The 19,104-nt window shown below is 41.2% G+C and overlaps 1 protein-coding gene across 5 annotated transcripts in view; it reads right to left on the bottom strand.

Annotated features, from left to right (window-relative positions):
* The window catches only part of tmtc1 (transmembrane O-mannosyltransferase targeting cadherins 1), a 314,969-nt gene that overhangs the window by 76,723 nt on the left and 219,142 nt on the right, over positions 1-19,104 (bottom strand). For all 5 annotated transcript variants that reach the window (XM_065265568.2, XM_073815006.1, XM_073815028.1 and 2 more), the window contains one exon: positions 2,320-2,487. In XM_065265568.2, coding sequence (XP_065121640.1) covers positions 2,320-2,487 — 168 coding nt within the window. The remainder of the gene's footprint in view (positions 1-2,319; positions 2,488-19,104) is intronic.

The following is a 19,104-nucleotide window of genomic DNA, read 5'->3' as shown; positions in this document are numbered from 1 at the left end:
GCTTTATTTTAGCTGCGTCACCTTAGCAGCTCCACTCCATCCAGCTGGCTCGCTGACGCTCGGCAAATGTTCGTTGAAGAGACACTGATGTTTTAAGGATAAAACCGCTTCATGCAGTGTTTTTAACGATTTAATGACCTCGGCTGAATTGTCAGGCACTGATAATAACTTAAACGAGGGGTTGTTCTAGTTCACGTTAATGCTACATATTTGCCATGCTATACATAAATGCTTTAATATCATTAATATAATATCGATAACGCGGTCTGGCCGCCTTTCAGCACTGTAACACCGGCAACGGTAAATGGCAGTGAGCCCAGCTTTTATTTTGAAAAGAGCTTATTGAGGGGGCGTGGCATTACTTTGAAGCAATACCCCTGATTGGCTGACTACACGCGTGGATCGTAGTGACAAACTCTGCGGAAAGATAGTGCCAAAAAGATCTGTAGACTTGTGCAGAAGGATTCGTGAATGCCCTGTGATTTGCAAACACAGATTCAACACTTGCATGCTAAACTTTGCACAGAATGTGTAAGAATGTCTTTTTACAATTGTTGGAAAATACAAGTTAGACTGTGTTTGTTTGCAAATTGTGAGGATGGCATTTGTAGATTTTTTTAATGGAAAACAGCGAAACAGTTGTGCCAAAATTCTGAAAACAAATGCAACACAATCTACAAACAAATAATGACCCTCATGCGCAGACAAATCACTTTGCATTCATTTAAATTCTGTTTGTCAAGTACAAGTCGATGATTTCTATTTGTGAATCATAAATAGTTGGTTTGCGGATTTTAAATCTATTTGTAAATCGCATTTTATATTTGTATGTCATGAAGAGTCTGTTCATGGATTTTTATATATTTGTAGATCTCGTTTTACATTTGCGGATCATGAGAAGTTTGTTTGCAGATTTGGAACCTTTTTGCAGATTTGTTTCATGTTTACAAATTGTAGTCTCTTCATTTTCAACGATTATGGCATTATTTTGTCACCAAAGCGAAACAATAGTGTCAGAATTCTGAAAACAAATGTGACACAATCTACAAATAGAAAATGATATTCATCTGCAAAGAAGTCACTTTACATTCATTCAAATTCTGGTTTTCAAGTACAAGTCACTGATTTCTTTTTGTAAATCATGCTTTATATTTGTGAATCACAAAGACGATTCGTAGATCTTGTTTTACATTTGCGGATCACGAGGACTGTGTTTGTGGATTTTTAATCTATTTGTAGATTGCGTTTTGTGTTTACAAGTTGTAATATCTATTTGTGACTTTTACTCTGTCCATTTTCAATAATATTGGCATGAAATTACCCCCATAGACGCGACGTCGCCTCCCTCCATTGTAATGAATTGAAGCCAAAAATGTCCGTCCACGGTCGCCGCCATGTTACGTGAAAACGTCAGTTTGGAGCCAGGGCATGCGCAGAAGGAATCGTCCGTGGAGCCAGAGGCGGAGCCGCGGTATCAAACTTCCGCCCAAACGCTCACGCGACCAATTAAACCACGCCAATCTTAACGACACGCCCCGTTTCTATAGCATCAAATAACTAGCTAAAATGAAAGTTATCACAAAAATGAACACTTGAACATATATCAATGTGATAACAACTACTTAAAAGGACTAAAACTATCTTTCGGAAACTTTTATCGGAAGTGTAAATAATTTTTTTATTTAGAGCAGAGTCCCATTTGTTTGAATGGAGAGGGCGGTGTTATGACTTGTACTGCAGCCAGCCACCAGGGGGCGATCAAAGAGCCAGAGGCTTCACTTTTCAAGACTTATGAGGCACACCCGGGTTGAAGTGGTTGAAGTGTTCGAACAGCCACACGCGACCGCCTTCTCTCCGCCCATTTATCTAATCTGAGGTCACAAGTTTTACGTCTTTTTTGACTTCTGGCGTGAACATACGGTGAACAGCGCTATTTTTAGCCTTTCATTGATAAAACTACTGCGGGTGTTCTCCGTAGTTTCGTTTTGAAAGCGTGAAAGTTGCGCGATCCTATTTCATCAATTGCGCTGAAAATTCAGAGAAAGCTCCAACATATAAACGTACAAAACACTGTGCAGCATGTATAATTGCTAAACAAGCAGTGGACTCCGACATAATATTAGTTTGCGTCCATATAAACTCATAATTACTCCCGCTCGCGTTTGAATGACAGCAGAGAGACTCGCCCACCGTCTCACGGACCGTCCCCTCACAGTATTCCAGACAGAAGCGGTCGAAAGTGGACAAAAGAGACGGATTTAAATACCTGGAAACACATCTTAATACCAAGTGTAAACAGCCCCATAAAGACACACAGACCTGAACAAGGCTTCTCTGGAGAGCCAGATCTCATTCTGTTGGACGGTCTTCCAGGAGAAGAGAAGAAGAACAACCAGCATGGACACAGTAAGTGCGGCTGCACCCCATCGACTGACCATTGAATACAGTCTGTTCAACCCATGGACCACCAGAACACAGTAGCCCATACTGCAGACACAGAAACAAGGTTTTATTATCATAAATCTAATATAAGGGACACTAATAAGACACCACTTTCTGAACAGATTGTAAAGATTATATACTGTAATACAGTCATCATTATTGAAGCACAAACAGTTTAAGACTGCTAATGCACTCCTGTTTTCAAACATCTAAATGACACATTTAAACATGTAAAGAGGGTCATAACCAGACGTAAGAGCTTATATTAAACACTCATTAGGCTTTACACAGAGATATGAACTGTTTCCTAAAATAGACTTGAGCACATAATTGATAATTGCGAGGACGACAAAACGCCCTTCATTAAGCCACAGAAAACAGGCTCATCTATATCACACACTGTTTATCAGAAGACGCTTGTGTCACAGCTCAAGTCAAACACAATCACATCTCCCACACAGAAGATATGAAACATAAGTGTGGAAAAACAAAACGTATTCCCTGGTAATGCGTTACATGCCATGCCAGAAAGCCTTTGGGCTTTAATTACAGTGCATTGAAAATGCGCTGTACTGTTCTTACTGGGCTTTTTATTACAGTGCATTGAAAATGCGCTGTACTGTTCTTACTGGGTTTTTTATTATTATTAGTGGTGCTTGCATTTATGCAAAGCATCACTATTACTATTGCTCAGGGATATTATTATTATTATTAGTGGTGCTTGCATTTATGCAAAGCATCACTATTACTATTCCTCAAAGATATTATTATTAGTGGTGCTTGCATTTATGCATGGCATCACTATTATTATTGCTCATACTAATTATTAGTGGTGCTTGCATTTATGCAAGGCATCACTATTACTATTGCAAAATTTATTATTATTATTATTAGTGGTGCTTGCATTTATGCAAGGCATCACTATTACTATTGCTCAGGGATATTATTATTATTATAATAATTATTAGTGGTGCTTGCATTTATGCAAGGCATCACTATTACTATTGCTCATACTTATTAGTGGTGCTTGCATTTATGCAAAGCATCACTATTATTATTGCTCAGGGATATTATTATTATTAGTGGTGCTTGCATTTATGCAAAGCATCACTATTATTATCTTGCATACTTATTAGTGGTGCTTGCATTTATGCAAGGCATCACTATTACTATTCCAAAAATTATTATTAGTGGTGCTTGCATTTATGCAAGGCATCACTATTATTATCTTGCATACTTATTATTATTATTAGTGGTGCTTGCATTTATGCAAGGCATCACTATTACTATCTTGCATACTTATTATTATTATTAGTGGTGCTTGCATTTATACATTTTATACTGTTGTTGTACATTAACTTTTTATTATTATTATGTTGGCTTGAAAAAGCCAACATATTGTTATTGCTCTTAAACTTATTATTAGTGGTGCTTGCATTTATGCAAGGCATCACTATTACTATTCCTCAGGGATATTATTATGTTGGCTTGAAAAAGCCAACATATTGTTATTGCTTTTAAACTTATTATGTTGGCTTGAAAAAGCCAACATACTGTTATTGCTTTTAAACTTATTATTAGTGGTGCTTGCATTTATGCAAAGCATCACTATTACTATCTTGCATACTTATTATTATTATTATTATTAGTGGTGCTTGCATTTATGCAAAGCATCACTATTACTATCTTGCATACTTATTATTATTAGTGGTGCTTGCATTTATGCAAAGCATCACTATTACTATCTTGCATACTTATTATTATTATTATTAGTGGTGCTTGCATTTATGCAAGGCATCACTATTACTATTCCTCAGGGATATTATTATTATTATTATGTTGGCTTGACAAAGCCAACATACTGTTCTTCGATCTAAGCTTATTAGTGGTGCTTGCATTTATGCAAAGCATCACTATTACTATTCCTCAGGGATATTATTAGTGGTGCTTGCATTTATGCAAAGCATCACTATTACTATTGCTCAGGGATATTATTATTAGTGGTGCTTGCATTTATGCAAAGCATCACTATTACTATCTTGCATACTTATTATTATTAGTGGTGCTTGCATTTATGCAAAGCATCACTATTACTATCTTGCATACTTATTAGTGGTGCTTGCATTTATGCAAGGCATCACTATTACTATTGCTCATACTTATTATTTATTTATATCTTTATTTATTATTCTTATATCTGGACACTTTTTCGGCGCGTAACTCGTCCCACACGGTTTGTCGTAGACCAATAAAACAGGGCTCAAAATGACCGGCTTATTGAGGACACGTCTGCTATGACTTTTATAAGGGATCGGGTGCAGGATTTCCGAAAGGGGGGCGAAAAACCACCCGAAAAATCCCATTGACTTAACATTGCGCCCAACTTTGACGAGTCATAGCTCCGCTCAAGGATTTTATAGAAACATGTGGGTTACAACATTTGAAGAGGGTGGTAGACTCTGTAACAACATGGATCACAATGGGGTGTAAGTTGTACCCCTGGGGTGTAAGAGGTGCCCAAAAATGCCCAATGAAAAGTCAATGGGGCAAAATCCCATAGACTTAACATTGGAAAAATTTTGACGCGTCATAGGTACGAGTGAGGATTTCATAGAAACATGTGGGTTACATTATTTGAAGAGGGTGGTAGGCTATGTAAGAACATACATGACATTGGGGTGTAAGTTGTACCCCTGGGGTGTAAGAGGCACCCGAAAATTCCCATTGACTTATAATGGGGCAGGAAACATGCCCATATAAGGGAATAAAAAAGTTCCAGATGGGATATCTTCGCTTTACAATGTCGTAGAGACACGGGGGTTGGACCGTTTTACTCATGACTCAGAGTGTAATCATTATGGGATGCCAATTTTTTCCCTAGCAACCAAATACAGTACCCTAGCAACAGAGTAAACAAAGCCTTATATCTCCGCACCAGAACATCGTAGAGACACGGGGGTTGGACCTTTTGACTTGTGACTCGGAGTGTAATCATTATGGGATGCCATTTTTTTCCCTAGCAACCAAATACAGTACCCTAGCAACAGAGTAAACAAAGCCTTATATCTCCGCACCAGAACATCGTAGAGACACGGGGGTTGGACCGTTTGACTAGTGACTCAGAGTGTAATCATTATGGGATGCCAATTTTTTCCCTAGCAACCAAATACAGTACCCTAGCAACAGAGTAAACAAAGCCTTATATCTCCGCATCAGAACATCGTAGAGACACGGGGGTTGGACCTTTTGACTTGTGACTCGGAGTGTAATCATTATGGGATGCCATTTTTTTCCCTAGCAACCAAATACAGTACCCTAGCAACAGAGTAAACAAAACCTTATATCTCCGCATCAGAACATCGTAGAGACACGGGGGTTGGACCGTTTGACTCGTGACTCAGAGTGTAATCATTATGGGATGCCAATTTTTTCCCTAGCAACCAAATACAGTACCCTAGCAACAGAGTAAACAAAGCCTTATATCTCCGCATCAGAACATTGTAGAGACACGGGGGTTGGACCGTTTGACTCGTGACTCGGAGTGTAATCATTATGGGATGCCAATTTTTTCCCTAGCAACCAAATACAGTACCCTAGCAACAGAGTAAACAAAACCTTATATCTCCGCATCAGAACATCGTAGAGACACGGGGGTTGGACCGTTTGACTTGTGACTCAGAGTGTAATCATTATGGGATGCCAATTTTTTCCCTAGCAACCAAATACAGTACCCTAGCAACAGAGTAAACAAAACCTTATATCTCCGCATCAGAACATCGTAGAGACACGGGGGTTGGACCGTTTGACTCGTGACTCAGAGTGTAATCATTATGGGATGCCAATTTTTCCCTAGCAACCAAATACAGTACCCTAGCAACAGAGTAAACAAAGCCTTATATCTCCGCATCAGAACATCGTAGAGACACGGGGGTTGGACCGTTTGACTCGTGACTCAGAGTGTAATCATTATGGGATGCCATTTTTTCCCTAGCAACCAAATACAGTACCCTAGCAACAGAGTAAACAAAGCCTTATATCTCCGCATCAGAACATCGTAGAGACACGGGGGTTGGACCGTTTGACTCGTGAATCAGAGTGTAATCACTAGTGGATGCCAATTTTTTCCCTAGCAACCAAATACAGTACCCTAGCAACAGTGTAAACAAAGCCTTATATCTCCGCATCAGAACATCGTAGAGACACGGGGGTTGGACCGTTTTACCCGTGAATCGGCATGTAATCACTAGTGGATGCCAATTTTTTCCCTAGCAACCAAATACAGTACCCTAGCAACAGTGTAAACAAAGCCTTATAACTCAGCATCAGAACATCGTAGAGACACGGGGGTTGGACCGTTTTACTCGTGACTCGGCATGTAATCACTAGTGGATGCCAATTTTTTTCCCTAGCAACCAAATACAGTACCCTAGCAACAGTGTAAACAAAGCCTTATATCTCTGCATCAGAACATCGTAGAGACACGGGGGTTGGACCGTTTTACTCGTGACTCGGCATGTAATCACTAGTGGATGCCAATTTTTTCCCTAGCAACCAAATACAGTACCCTAGCAACAGTGTAAACAAACCCTTATATCTCCGCATCAGAACATCGTAGAGACACGGGGGTTGGACCGTTTGACTTGTGACTTAGAGTGTAATCACCAGTGGATGCCAATTTTTTCCCTAGCAACCAAATACAGTACCCTAGCAACAGTGTAAACAAAGCCTTATATCTCCGCATCAGAACATCGTAGAGACACGGGGGTTGGACCGTTTAACTCGTGACTCTGAGTGTAATCACTAGTGGATAGTGGGTTGGAACGTTTTACTTTTGGGTTGGAGTATAATCATATATTGTCCCGAGAATTTTGCCACGGCAAGCACCACTTCACATTTTCTTCAGGAAATGTACCTATCTAGTTATTATTATTATTATTCTTTTTCTTCTGAGACTAAAATTTCTAACTCTAACTCGTCCTAGAGCTTTCAAGCTACAGCCATCAAACTTTGGACATACCTTCGGTCTGATCTGACTCGAGTTGCTATATCTTTTCTAACTGATGGGACCTTCCGAATTCCTAAACGGGGCGCTGAAACACCCCAAAATTTCCATTGACTTAACATTGAGACAAACTTTGACGGGTCATAGCTGCGAGTGAGAAACTTGTAGAAACTTGTGGCTTACCACATTTAAGGAGGCTGACAGGCTCTGTAAGAACATACCTCACAATGGGGTGTAAGCTGTACCCCTGGGGTGTAAGGGGCCCCCAAAATTTCCCATTGACTTATAATGGGGCAGGAAACATGCCCATAAAAGGGAATAAAAGCGTCCCAGATGGAATATCTTCACTTTAGAGTGTCTTAGAGACATGGGGGTGGGCTAATTTTACTCAAGCATCCAATCAGTCTCTTAGGATCACCCCAGAGCTATTAAGCCACGCCCCTAGCAACAATTTTGGGTACCCTAGCAACATCTCCCATAGACTACCATTATAAAAAGCCCAGATGGATATCTTTGCACCAGAGTGTCATAGAGACATAGGGGTGGGCTCATTTTACTCAGGCATCCAATCAGTCTCTTGGGATTCTTATTGAGGTATTAAGCCACGCCCCTAGCAACAAAATATGAAGACCCTAGCAACATAATAAACAAAGCCTTATATCTCTGGATCTGAACATCGTAGAGACACAGGGGTTGGACCGTTTTACTTGTGGCTTGAAGTGTAATCATTATGGGATACCAATTTTCTCCCTAGCAACCAAACTTAGTACCCTAGCAACGGAATAAACAAAGCCTTATATCTCCGCATCAGAACATTGTAGAGACACGGGGGTTGGACCGTTTTACTTGTGGCTTGAAGTGTGATCATTATGGGATGCCAATTTTCTCCCTAGCAACCAAACTTAGTACCCTAGCAACGGAATAAACAAAGCCTTATATCTCCGCATCAGAACATTGTAGAGACACGGGGGTTGGACCGTTTTACTTGTGGCTTGAAGGGTGATCATTATGGGATGGCAATTTTCTCCCTAGCAACCAAACTTAGTACCCTAGCAACGCAATAAATGTTAGCTTCATGCTAGCTTCCTGCTAATCATGCTAGCTTCATGCTAATTATGCTAACATCATGCTAGCTTCATGCTAATCATACTAGCTTCATGCTAATCATGCTAACATCATGCTAGCTTCATGCTAATCATGCTAGCATCATGCTAACTTCATGCTAATCATGCTAACATCATGCTAGCTTCATGCTAATCATGCTAACATCATGTTAGCTTCATGCTAATCATGCTAGCTTCATGCTAATTATGCTAACATCATGCTAGCTTCATGCTAATCATGCTAGCTTCATGCTAATCATGCTAACATCATGCTAGCTTCATGCTAACATCATGCTAGCTTCATGCTAATCATGCTAATCATGCTAGCATCATGTTAATCATGCTAACATCATGCTAGCTTCAGGCTAATCATGCTAGCATCATGCTAGCTTCATGCTAGCTTCATGCTAATCATGCTAACTTCATGCTAGCTTCATGCTAATCATGCTAGCATCATGCTAGCTTCATGCTAATCATGCTAACTTCATGCTAGCTTCATGCTAATCATGCTAGCATCATGCTAGCTTCATGCTAATCATACTAGCTTCATGCTAATCATGTTAACATCATGCTAGCTTCATGCTAATCATGCTAGCTTCATGCTAATCATGTTAGCATCATGCTAATCATGCTAGCATCATGCTAGCTTCATGCTAATCATGCTAGCATCATGCTAATCATGCTAGCATCATACTAGCTTCATGCTAATCATGCTAGCATCATGCTAGCTTTATGCTAATCATGCTATCATCATGCTAGCCTCATGTTAAATTATGCTAGCTTCATGCTAGCTTCATGCTAAATCATGCTAGCTTCATGCTAAATCATGTTCGCTTCATGTTAAATCATGCTAGCTTTATCTTAAATCATGATAGCTTCATGCTAAGTTGTCAAACTCTACTCTCAGACTAGGCTTTCTCAAGCCAACATAAAGTTTGTTCCGACGAACTTTTCTATCTAGTTATTATTATTAGTGGTGCTTGCATTTATGCAAGGCATCACTATTACTATTGCTCATACTTATTATTTATTTATATCTTTATTTATTATTCTTATATCTGGACACTTTTTCGGCGCGTAACTCGTCCCACACGGTTTGTCGTAGACCAATAAAACAGGGCTCAAAATGACCGGCTTATTGAGGACACGTCTGCTATGACTTTTATAAGGGATCGGGTGCAGGATTTCCGAAAGGGGGGCGAAAAACCACCCGAAAAATCCCATTGACTTAACATTGCGCCCAACTTTGACGAGTCATAGCTCCGCTCAAGGATTTTATAGAAACATGTGGGTTACAACATTTGAAGAGGGTGGTAGACTCTGTAACAACATGGATCACAATGGGGTGTAAGTTGTACCCCTGGGGTGTAAGAGGTGCCCAAAAATGCCCAATGAAAAGTCAATGGGGCAAAATCCCATAGACTTAACATTGGAAAAATTTTGACGCGTCATAGGTACGAGTGAGGATTTCATAGAAACATGTGGGTTACATTATTTGAAGAGGGTGGTAGGCTATGTAAGAACATACATGACATTGGGGTGTAAGTTGTACCCCTGGGGTGTAAGAGGCACCCGAAAATTCCCATTGACTTATAATGGGGCAGGAAACATGCCCATATAAGGGAATAAAAAAGTTCCAGATGGGATATCTTCGCTTTACAATGTCGTAGAGACACGGGGGTTGGACCGTTTTACTCATGACTCAGAGTGTAATCATTATGGGATGCCAATTTTTTCCCTAGCAACCAAATACAGTACCCTAGCAACAGAGTAAACAAAGCCTTATATCTCCGCACCAGAACATCGTAGAGACACGGGGGTTGGACCTTTTGACTTGTGACTCGGAGTGTAATCATTATGGGATGCCATTTTTTTCCCTAGCAACCAAATACAGTACCCTAGCAACAGAGTAAACAAAGCCTTATATCTCCGCACCAGAACATCGTAGAGACACGGGGGTTGGACCGTTTGACTAGTGACTCAGAGTGTAATCATTATGGGATGCCAATTTTTTCCCTAGCAACCAAATACAGTACCCTAGCAACAGAGTAAACAAAGCCTTATATCTCCGCATCAGAACATCGTAGAGACACGGGGGTTGGACCTTTTGACTTGTGACTCGGAGTGTAATCATTATGGGATGCCATTTTTTTCCCTAGCAACCAAATACAGTACCCTAGCAACAGAGTAAACAAAACCTTATATCTCCGCATCAGAACATCGTAGAGACACGGGGGTTGGACCGTTTGACTCGTGACTCAGAGTGTAATCATTATGGGATGCCAATTTTTTCCCTAGCAACCAAATACAGTACCCTAGCAACAGAGTAAACAAAGCCTTATATCTCCGCATCAGAACATTGTAGAGACACGGGGGTTGGACCGTTTGACTCGTGACTCGGAGTGTAATCATTATGGGATGCCAATTTTTTCCCTAGCAACCAAATACAGTACCCTAGCAACAGAGTAAACAAAACCTTATATCTCCGCATCAGAACATCGTAGAGACACGGGGGTTGGACCGTTTGACTTGTGACTCAGAGTGTAATCATTATGGGATGCCAATTTTTTCCCTAGCAACCAAATACAGTACCCTAGCAACAGAGTAAACAAAACCTTATATCTCCGCATCAGAACATCGTAGAGACACGGGGGTTGGACCGTTTGACTCGTGACTCAGAGTGTAATCATTATGGGATGCCAATTTTTCCCTAGCAACCAAATACAGTACCCTAGCAACAGAGTAAACAAAGCCTTATATCTCCGCATCAGAACATCGTAGAGACACGGGGGTTGGACCGTTTGACTCGTGACTCAGAGTGTAATCATTATGGGATGCCATTTTTTCCCTAGCAACCAAATACAGTACCCTAGCAACAGAGTAAACAAAGCCTTATATCTCCGCATCAGAACATCGTAGAGACACGGGGGTTGGACCGTTTGACTCGTGAATCAGAGTGTAATCACTAGTGGATGCCAATTTTTTCCCTAGCAACCAAATACAGTACCCTAGCAACAGTGTAAACAAAGCCTTATATCTCCGCATCAGAACATCGTAGAGACACGGGGGTTGGACCGTTTTACCCGTGAATCGGCATGTAATCACTAGTGGATGCCAATTTTTTCCCTAGCAACCAAATACAGTACCCTAGCAACAGTGTAAACAAAGCCTTATAACTCAGCATCAGAACATCGTAGAGACACGGGGGTTGGACCGTTTTACTCGTGACTCGGCATGTAATCACTAGTGGATGCCAATTTTTTTCCCTAGCAACCAAATACAGTACCCTAGCAACAGTGTAAACAAAGCCTTATATCTCTGCATCAGAACATCGTAGAGACACGGGGGTTGGACCGTTTTACTCGTGACTCGGCATGTAATCACTAGTGGATGCCAATTTTTTCCCTAGCAACCAAATACAGTACCCTAGCAACAGTGTAAACAAACCCTTATATCTCCGCATCAGAACATCGTAGAGACACGGGGGTTGGACCGTTTGACTTGTGACTTAGAGTGTAATCACCAGTGGATGCCAATTTTTTCCCTAGCAACCAAATACAGTACCCTAGCAACAGTGTAAACAAAGCCTTATATCTCCGCATCAGAACATCGTAGAGACACGGGGGTTGGACCGTTTAACTCGTGACTCTGAGTGTAATCACTAGTGGATAGTGGGTTGGAACGTTTTACTTTTGGGTTGGAGTATAATCATATATTGTCCCGAGAATTTTGCCACGGCAAGCACCACTTCACATTTTCTTCAGGAAATGTACCTATCTAGTTATTATTATTATTATTCTTTTTCTTCTGAGACTAAAATTTCTAACTCTAACTCGTCCTAGAGCTTTCAAGCTACAGCCATCAAACTTTGGACATACCTTCGGTCTGATCTGACTCGAGTTGCTATATCTTTTCTAACTGATGGGACCTTCCGAATTCCTAAACGGGGCGCTGAAACACCCCAAAATTTCCATTGACTTAACATTGAGACAAACTTTGACGGGTCATAGCTGCGAGTGAGAAACTTGTAGAAACTTGTGGCTTACCACATTTAAGGAGGCTGACAGGCTCTGTAAGAACATACCTCACAATGGGGTGTAAGCTGTACCCCTGGGGTGTAAGGGGCCCCCAAAATTTCCCATTGACTTATAATGGGGCAGGAAACATGCCCATAAAAGGGAATAAAAGCGTCCCAGATGGAATATCTTCACTTTAGAGTGTCTTAGAGACATGGGGGTGGGCTAATTTTACTCAAGCATCCAATCAGTCTCTTAGGATCACCCCAGAGCTATTAAGCCACGCCCCTAGCAACAATTTTGGGTACCCTAGCAACATCTCCCATAGACTACCATTATAAAAAGCCCAGATGGATATCTTTGCACCAGAGTGTCATAGAGACATAGGGGTGGGCTCATTTTACTCAGGCATCCAATCAGTCTCTTGGGATTCTTATTGAGGTATTAAGCCACGCCCCTAGCAACAAAATATGAAGACCCTAGCAACATAATAAACAAAGCCTTATATCTCTGGATCTGAACATCGTAGAGACACAGGGGTTGGACCGTTTTACTTGTGGCTTGAAGTGTAATCATTATGGGATACCAATTTTCTCCCTAGCAACCAAACTTAGTACCCTAGCAACGGAATAAACAAAGCCTTATATCTCCGCATCAGAACATTGTAGAGACACGGGGGTTGGACCGTTTTACTTGTGGCTTGAAGTGTGATCATTATGGGATGCCAATTTTCTCCCTAGCAACCAAACTTAGTACCCTAGCAACGGAATAAACAAAGCCTTATATCTCCGCATCAGAACATTGTAGAGACACGGGGGTTGGACCGTTTTACTTGTGGCTTGAAGGGTGATCATTATGGGATGGCAATTTTCTCCCTAGCAACCAAACTTAGTACCCTAGCAACGCAATAAATGTTAGCTTCATGCTAGCTTCCTGCTAATCATGCTAGCTTCATGCTAATTATGCTAACATCATGCTAGCTTCATGCTAATCATACTAGCTTCATGCTAATCATGCTAACATCATGCTAGCTTCATGCTAATCATGCTAGCATCATGCTAACTTCATGCTAATCATGCTAACATCATGCTAGCTTCATGCTAATCATGCTAACATCATGTTAGCTTCATGCTAATCATGCTAGCTTCATGCTAATTATGCTAACATCATGCTAGCTTCATGCTAATCATGCTAGCTTCATGCTAATCATGCTAACATCATGCTAGCTTCATGCTAACATCATGCTAGCTTCATGCTAATCATGCTAATCATGCTAGCATCATGTTAATCATGCTAACATCATGCTAGCTTCAGGCTAATCATGCTAGCATCATGCTAGCTTCATGCTAGCTTCATGCTAATCATGCTAACTTCATGCTAGCTTCATGCTAATCATGCTAGCATCATGCTAGCTTCATGCTAATCATGCTAACTTCATGCTAGCTTCATGCTAATCATGCTAGCATCATGCTAGCTTCATGCTAATCATACTAGCTTCATGCTAATCATGTTAACATCATGCTAGCTTCATGCTAATCATGCTAGCTTCATGCTAATCATGTTAGCATCATGCTAATCATGCTAGCATCATGCTAGCTTCATGCTAATCATGCTAGCATCATGCTAATCATGCTAGCATCATACTAGCTTCATGCTAATCATGCTAGCATCATGCTAGCTTTATGCTAATCATGCTATCATCATGCTAGCCTCATGTTAAATTATGCTAGCTTCATGCTAGCTTCATGCTAAATCATGCTAGCTTCATGCTAAATCATGTTCGCTTCATGTTAAATCATGCTAGCTTTATCTTAAATCATGATAGCTTCATGCTAAGTTGTCAAACTCTACTCTCAGACTAGGCTTTCTCAAGCCAACATAAAGTTTGTTCCGACGAACTTTTCTATCTAGTTATTATTATTAGTGGTGCTTGCATTTATGCAAGGCATCACTATTACTATTGCTCATACTTATTATTTATTTATATCTTTATTTATTATTCTTATATCTGGACACTTTTTCGGCGCGTAACTCGTCCCACACGGTTTGTCGTAGACCAATAAAACAGGGCTCAAAATGACCGGCTTATTGAGGACACGTCTGCTATGACTTTTATAAGGGATCGGGTGCAGGATTTCCGAAAGGGGGGCGAAAAACCACCCGAAAAATCCCATTGACTTAACATTGCGCCCAACTTTGACGAGTCATAGCTCCGCTCAAGGATTTTATAGAAACATGTGGGTTACAACATTTGAAGAGGGTGGTAGACTCTGTAACAACATGGATCACAATGGGGTGTAAGTTGTACCCCTGGGGTGTAAGAGGTGCCCAAAAATGCCCAATGAAAAGTCAATGGGGCAAAATCCCATAGACTTAACATTGGAAAAATTTTGACGCGTCATAGGTACGAGTGAGGATTTCATAGAAACATGTGGGTTACATTATTTGAAGAGGGTGGTAGGCTATGTAAGAACATACATGACATTGGGGTGTAAGTTGTACCCCTGGGGTGTAAGAGGCACCCGAAAATTCCCATTGACTTATAATGGGGCAGGAAACATGCCCATATAAGGGAATAAAAAAGTTCCAGATGGGATATCTTCGCTTTACAATGTCGTAGAGACACGGGGGTTGGACCGTTTTACTCATGACTCAGAGTGTAATCATTATGGGATGCCAATTTTTTCCCTAGCAACCAAATACAGTACCCTAGCAACAGAGTAAACAAAGCCTTATATCTCCGCACCAGAACATCGTAGAGACACGGGGGTTGGACCTTTTGACTTGTGACTCGGAGTGTAATCATTATGGGATGCCATTTTTTTCCCTAGCAACCAAATACAGTACCCTAGCAACAGAGTAAACAAAGCCTTATATCTCCGCACCAGAACATCGTAGAGACACGGGGGTTGGACCGTTTGACTAGTGACTCAGAGTGTAATCATTATGGGATGCCAATTTTTTCCCTAGCAACCAAATACAGTACCCTAGCAACAGAGTAAACAAAGCCTTATATCTCCGCATCAGAACATCGTAGAGACACGGGGGTTGGACCTTTTGACTTGTGACTCGGAGTGTAATCATTATGGGATGCCATTTTTTTCCCTAGCAACCAAATACAGTACCCTAGCAACAGAGTAAACAAAACCTTATATCTCCGCATCAGAACATCGTAGAGACACGGGGGTTGGACCGTTTGACTCGTGACTCAGAGTGTAATCATTATGGGATGCCAATTTTTCCCTAGCAACCAAATACAGTACCCTAGCAACAGAGTAAACAAAGCCTTATATCTCCGCATCAGAACATTGTAGAGACACGGGGGTTGGACCGTTTGACTCGTGACTCGGAGTGTAATCATTATGGGATGCCAATTTTTTCCCTAGCAACCAAATACAGTACCCTAGCAACAGAGTAAACAAAACCTTATATCTCCGCATCAGAACATCGTAGAGACACGGGGGTTGGACCGTTTGACTTGTGACTCAGAGTGTAATCATTATGGGATGCCAATTTTTTCCCTAGCAACCAAATACAGTACCCTAGCAACAGAGTAAACAAAACCTTATATCTCCGCATCAGAACATCGTAGAGACACGGGGGTTGGACCGTTTGACTCGTGACTCAGAGTGTAATCATTATGGGATGCCAATTTTTCCCTAGCAACCAAATACAGTACCCTAGCAACAGAGTAAACAAAGCCTTATATCTCCGCATCAGAACATCGTAGAGACACGGGGGTTGGACCGTTTGACTCGTGACTCAGAGTGTAATCATTATGGGATGCCATTTTTTCCCTAGCAACCAAATACAGTACCCTAGCAACAGAGTAAACAAAGCCTTATATCTCCGCATCAGAACATCGTAGAGACACGGGGGTTGGACCGTTTGACTCGTGAATCAGAGTGTAATCACTAGTGGATGCCAATTTTTTCCCTAGCAACCAAATACAGTACCCTAGCAACAGTGTAAACAAAGCCTTATATCTCCGCATCAGAACATCGTAGAGACACGGGGGTTGGACCGTTTTACCCGTGAATCGGCATGTAATCACTAGTGGATGCCAATTTTTTCCCTAGCAACCAAATACAGTACCCTAGCAACAGTGTAAACAAAGCCTTATAACTCAGCATCAGAACATCGTAGAGACACGGGGGTTGGACCGTTTTACTCGTGACTCGGCATGTAATCACTAGTGGATGCCAATTTTTTTCCCTAGCAACCAAATACAGTACCCTAGCAACAGTGTAAACAAAGCCTTATATCTCTGCATCAGAACATCGTAGAGACACGGGGGTTGGACCGTTTTACTCGTGACTCGGCATGTAATCACTAGTGGATGCCAATTTTTTCCCTAGCAACCAAATACAGTACCCTAGCAACAGTGTAAACAAACCCTTATATCTCCGCATCAGAACATCGTAGAGACACGGGGGTTGGACCGTTTGACTTGTGACTTAGAGTGTAATCACCAGTGGATGCCAATTTTTTCCCTAGCAACCAAATACAGTACCCTAGCAACAGTGTAAACAAAGCCTTATATCTCCGCATCAGAACATCGTAGAGACACGGGGGTTGGACCGTTTAACTCGTGACTCTGAGTGTAATCACTAGTGGATAGTGGGTTGGAACGTTTTACTTTTGGGTTGGAGTATAATCATATATTGTCCCGAGAATTTTGCCACGGCAAGCACCACTTCACATTTTCTTCAGGAAATGTACCTATCTAGTTATTATTATTATTATTCTTTTTCTTCTGAGACTAAAATTTCTAACTCTAACTCGTCCTAGAGCTTTCAAGCTACAGCCATCAAACTTTGGACATACCTTCGGTCTGATCTGACTCGAGTTGCTATATCTTTTCTAACTGATGGGACCTTCCGAATTCCTAAACGGGGCGCTGAAACACCCCAAAATTTCCATTGACTTAACATTGAGACAAACTTTGACGGGTCATAGCTGCGAGTGAGAAACTTGTAGAAACTTGTGGCTTACCACATTTAAGGAGGCTGACAGGCTCTGTAAGAACATACCTCACAATGGGGTGTAAGCTGTACCCCTGGGGTGTAAGGGGCCCCCAAAATTTCCCATTGACTTATAATGGGGCAGGAAACATGCCCATAAAAGGGAATAAAAGCGTCCCAGATGGAATATCTTCACTTTAGAGTGTCTTAGAGACATGGGGGTGGGCTAATTTTACTCAAGCATCCAATCAGTCTCTTAGGATCACCCCAGAGCTATTAAGCCACGCCCCTAGCAACAATTTTGGGTACCCTAGCAACATCTCCCATAGACTACCATTATAAAAAGCCCAGATGGATATCTTTGCACCAGAGTGTCATAGAGACATAGGGGTGGGCTCATTTTACTCAGGCATCCAATCAGTCTCTTGGGATTCTTATTGAGGTATTAAGCCACGCCCCTAGCAACAAAATATGAAGACCCTAGCAACATAATAAACAAAGCCTTATATCTCTGGATCTGAACATCGTAGAGACACAGGGGTTGGACCGTTTTACTTGTGGCTTGAAGTGTAATCATTATGGGATACCAATTTTCTCCCTAGCAACCAAACTTAGTACCCTAGCAACGGAATAAACAAAGCCTTATATCTCCGCATCAGAACATTGTAGAGACACGGGGGTTGGACCGTTTTACTTGTGGCTTGAAGTGTGATCATTATGGGATGCCAATTTTCTCCCTAGCAACCAAACTTAGTACCCTAGCAACGGAATAAACAAAGCCTTATATCTCCGCATCAGAACATTGTAGAGACACGGGGGTTGGACCGTTTTACTTGTGGCTTGAAGGGTGATCATTATGGGATGGCAATTTTCTCCCTAGCAACCAAACTTAGTACCCTAGCAACGCAATAAATGTTAGCTTCATGCTAGCTTCCTGCTAATCATGCTAGCTTCATGCTAATTATGCTAACATCATGCTAGCTTCATGCTAATCATACTAGCTTCATGCTAATCATGCTAACATCATGCTAGCTTCATGCTAATCATGCTAGCATCATGCTAACTTCATGCTAATCATGCTAACATCATGCTAGCTTCATGCTAATCATGCTAACATCATGTTAGCTTCATGCTAATCATGCTAGCTTCATGCTAATTATGCTAACATCATGCTAGCTTCATGCTAATCATGCTAGCTTCATGCTAATCATGCTAACATCATGCTAGCTTCATGCTAACATCATGCTAGCTTCATGCTAATCATGCTAATCATGCTAGCATCATGTTAATCATGCTAACATCATGCTAGCTTCAGGCTAATCATGCTAGCATCATGCTAGCTTCATGCTAGCTTCATGCTAATCATGCTAACTTCATGCTAGCTTCATGCTAATCATGCTAGCATCATGCTAGCTTCATGCTAATCATGCTAACTTCATGCTAGCTTCATGCTAATCATGCTAGCATCATGCTAGCTTCATGCTAATCATACTAGCTTCATGCTAATCATGTTAACATCATGCTAGCTTCATGCTAATCATGCTAGCTTCATGCTAATCATGTTAGCATCATGCTAA

This window comes from Paramisgurnus dabryanus, chromosome 1 (genome assembly GCF_030506205.2).
Source record: "Paramisgurnus dabryanus chromosome 1, PD_genome_1.1, whole genome shotgun sequence".
NCBI lineage: Eukaryota > Metazoa > Chordata > Actinopteri > Cypriniformes > Cobitidae > Paramisgurnus > Paramisgurnus dabryanus.
The sequence above is the reverse complement of the archived record's forward strand: the minus strand, read 5'-3'. Positions and strand labels throughout refer to the sequence as shown.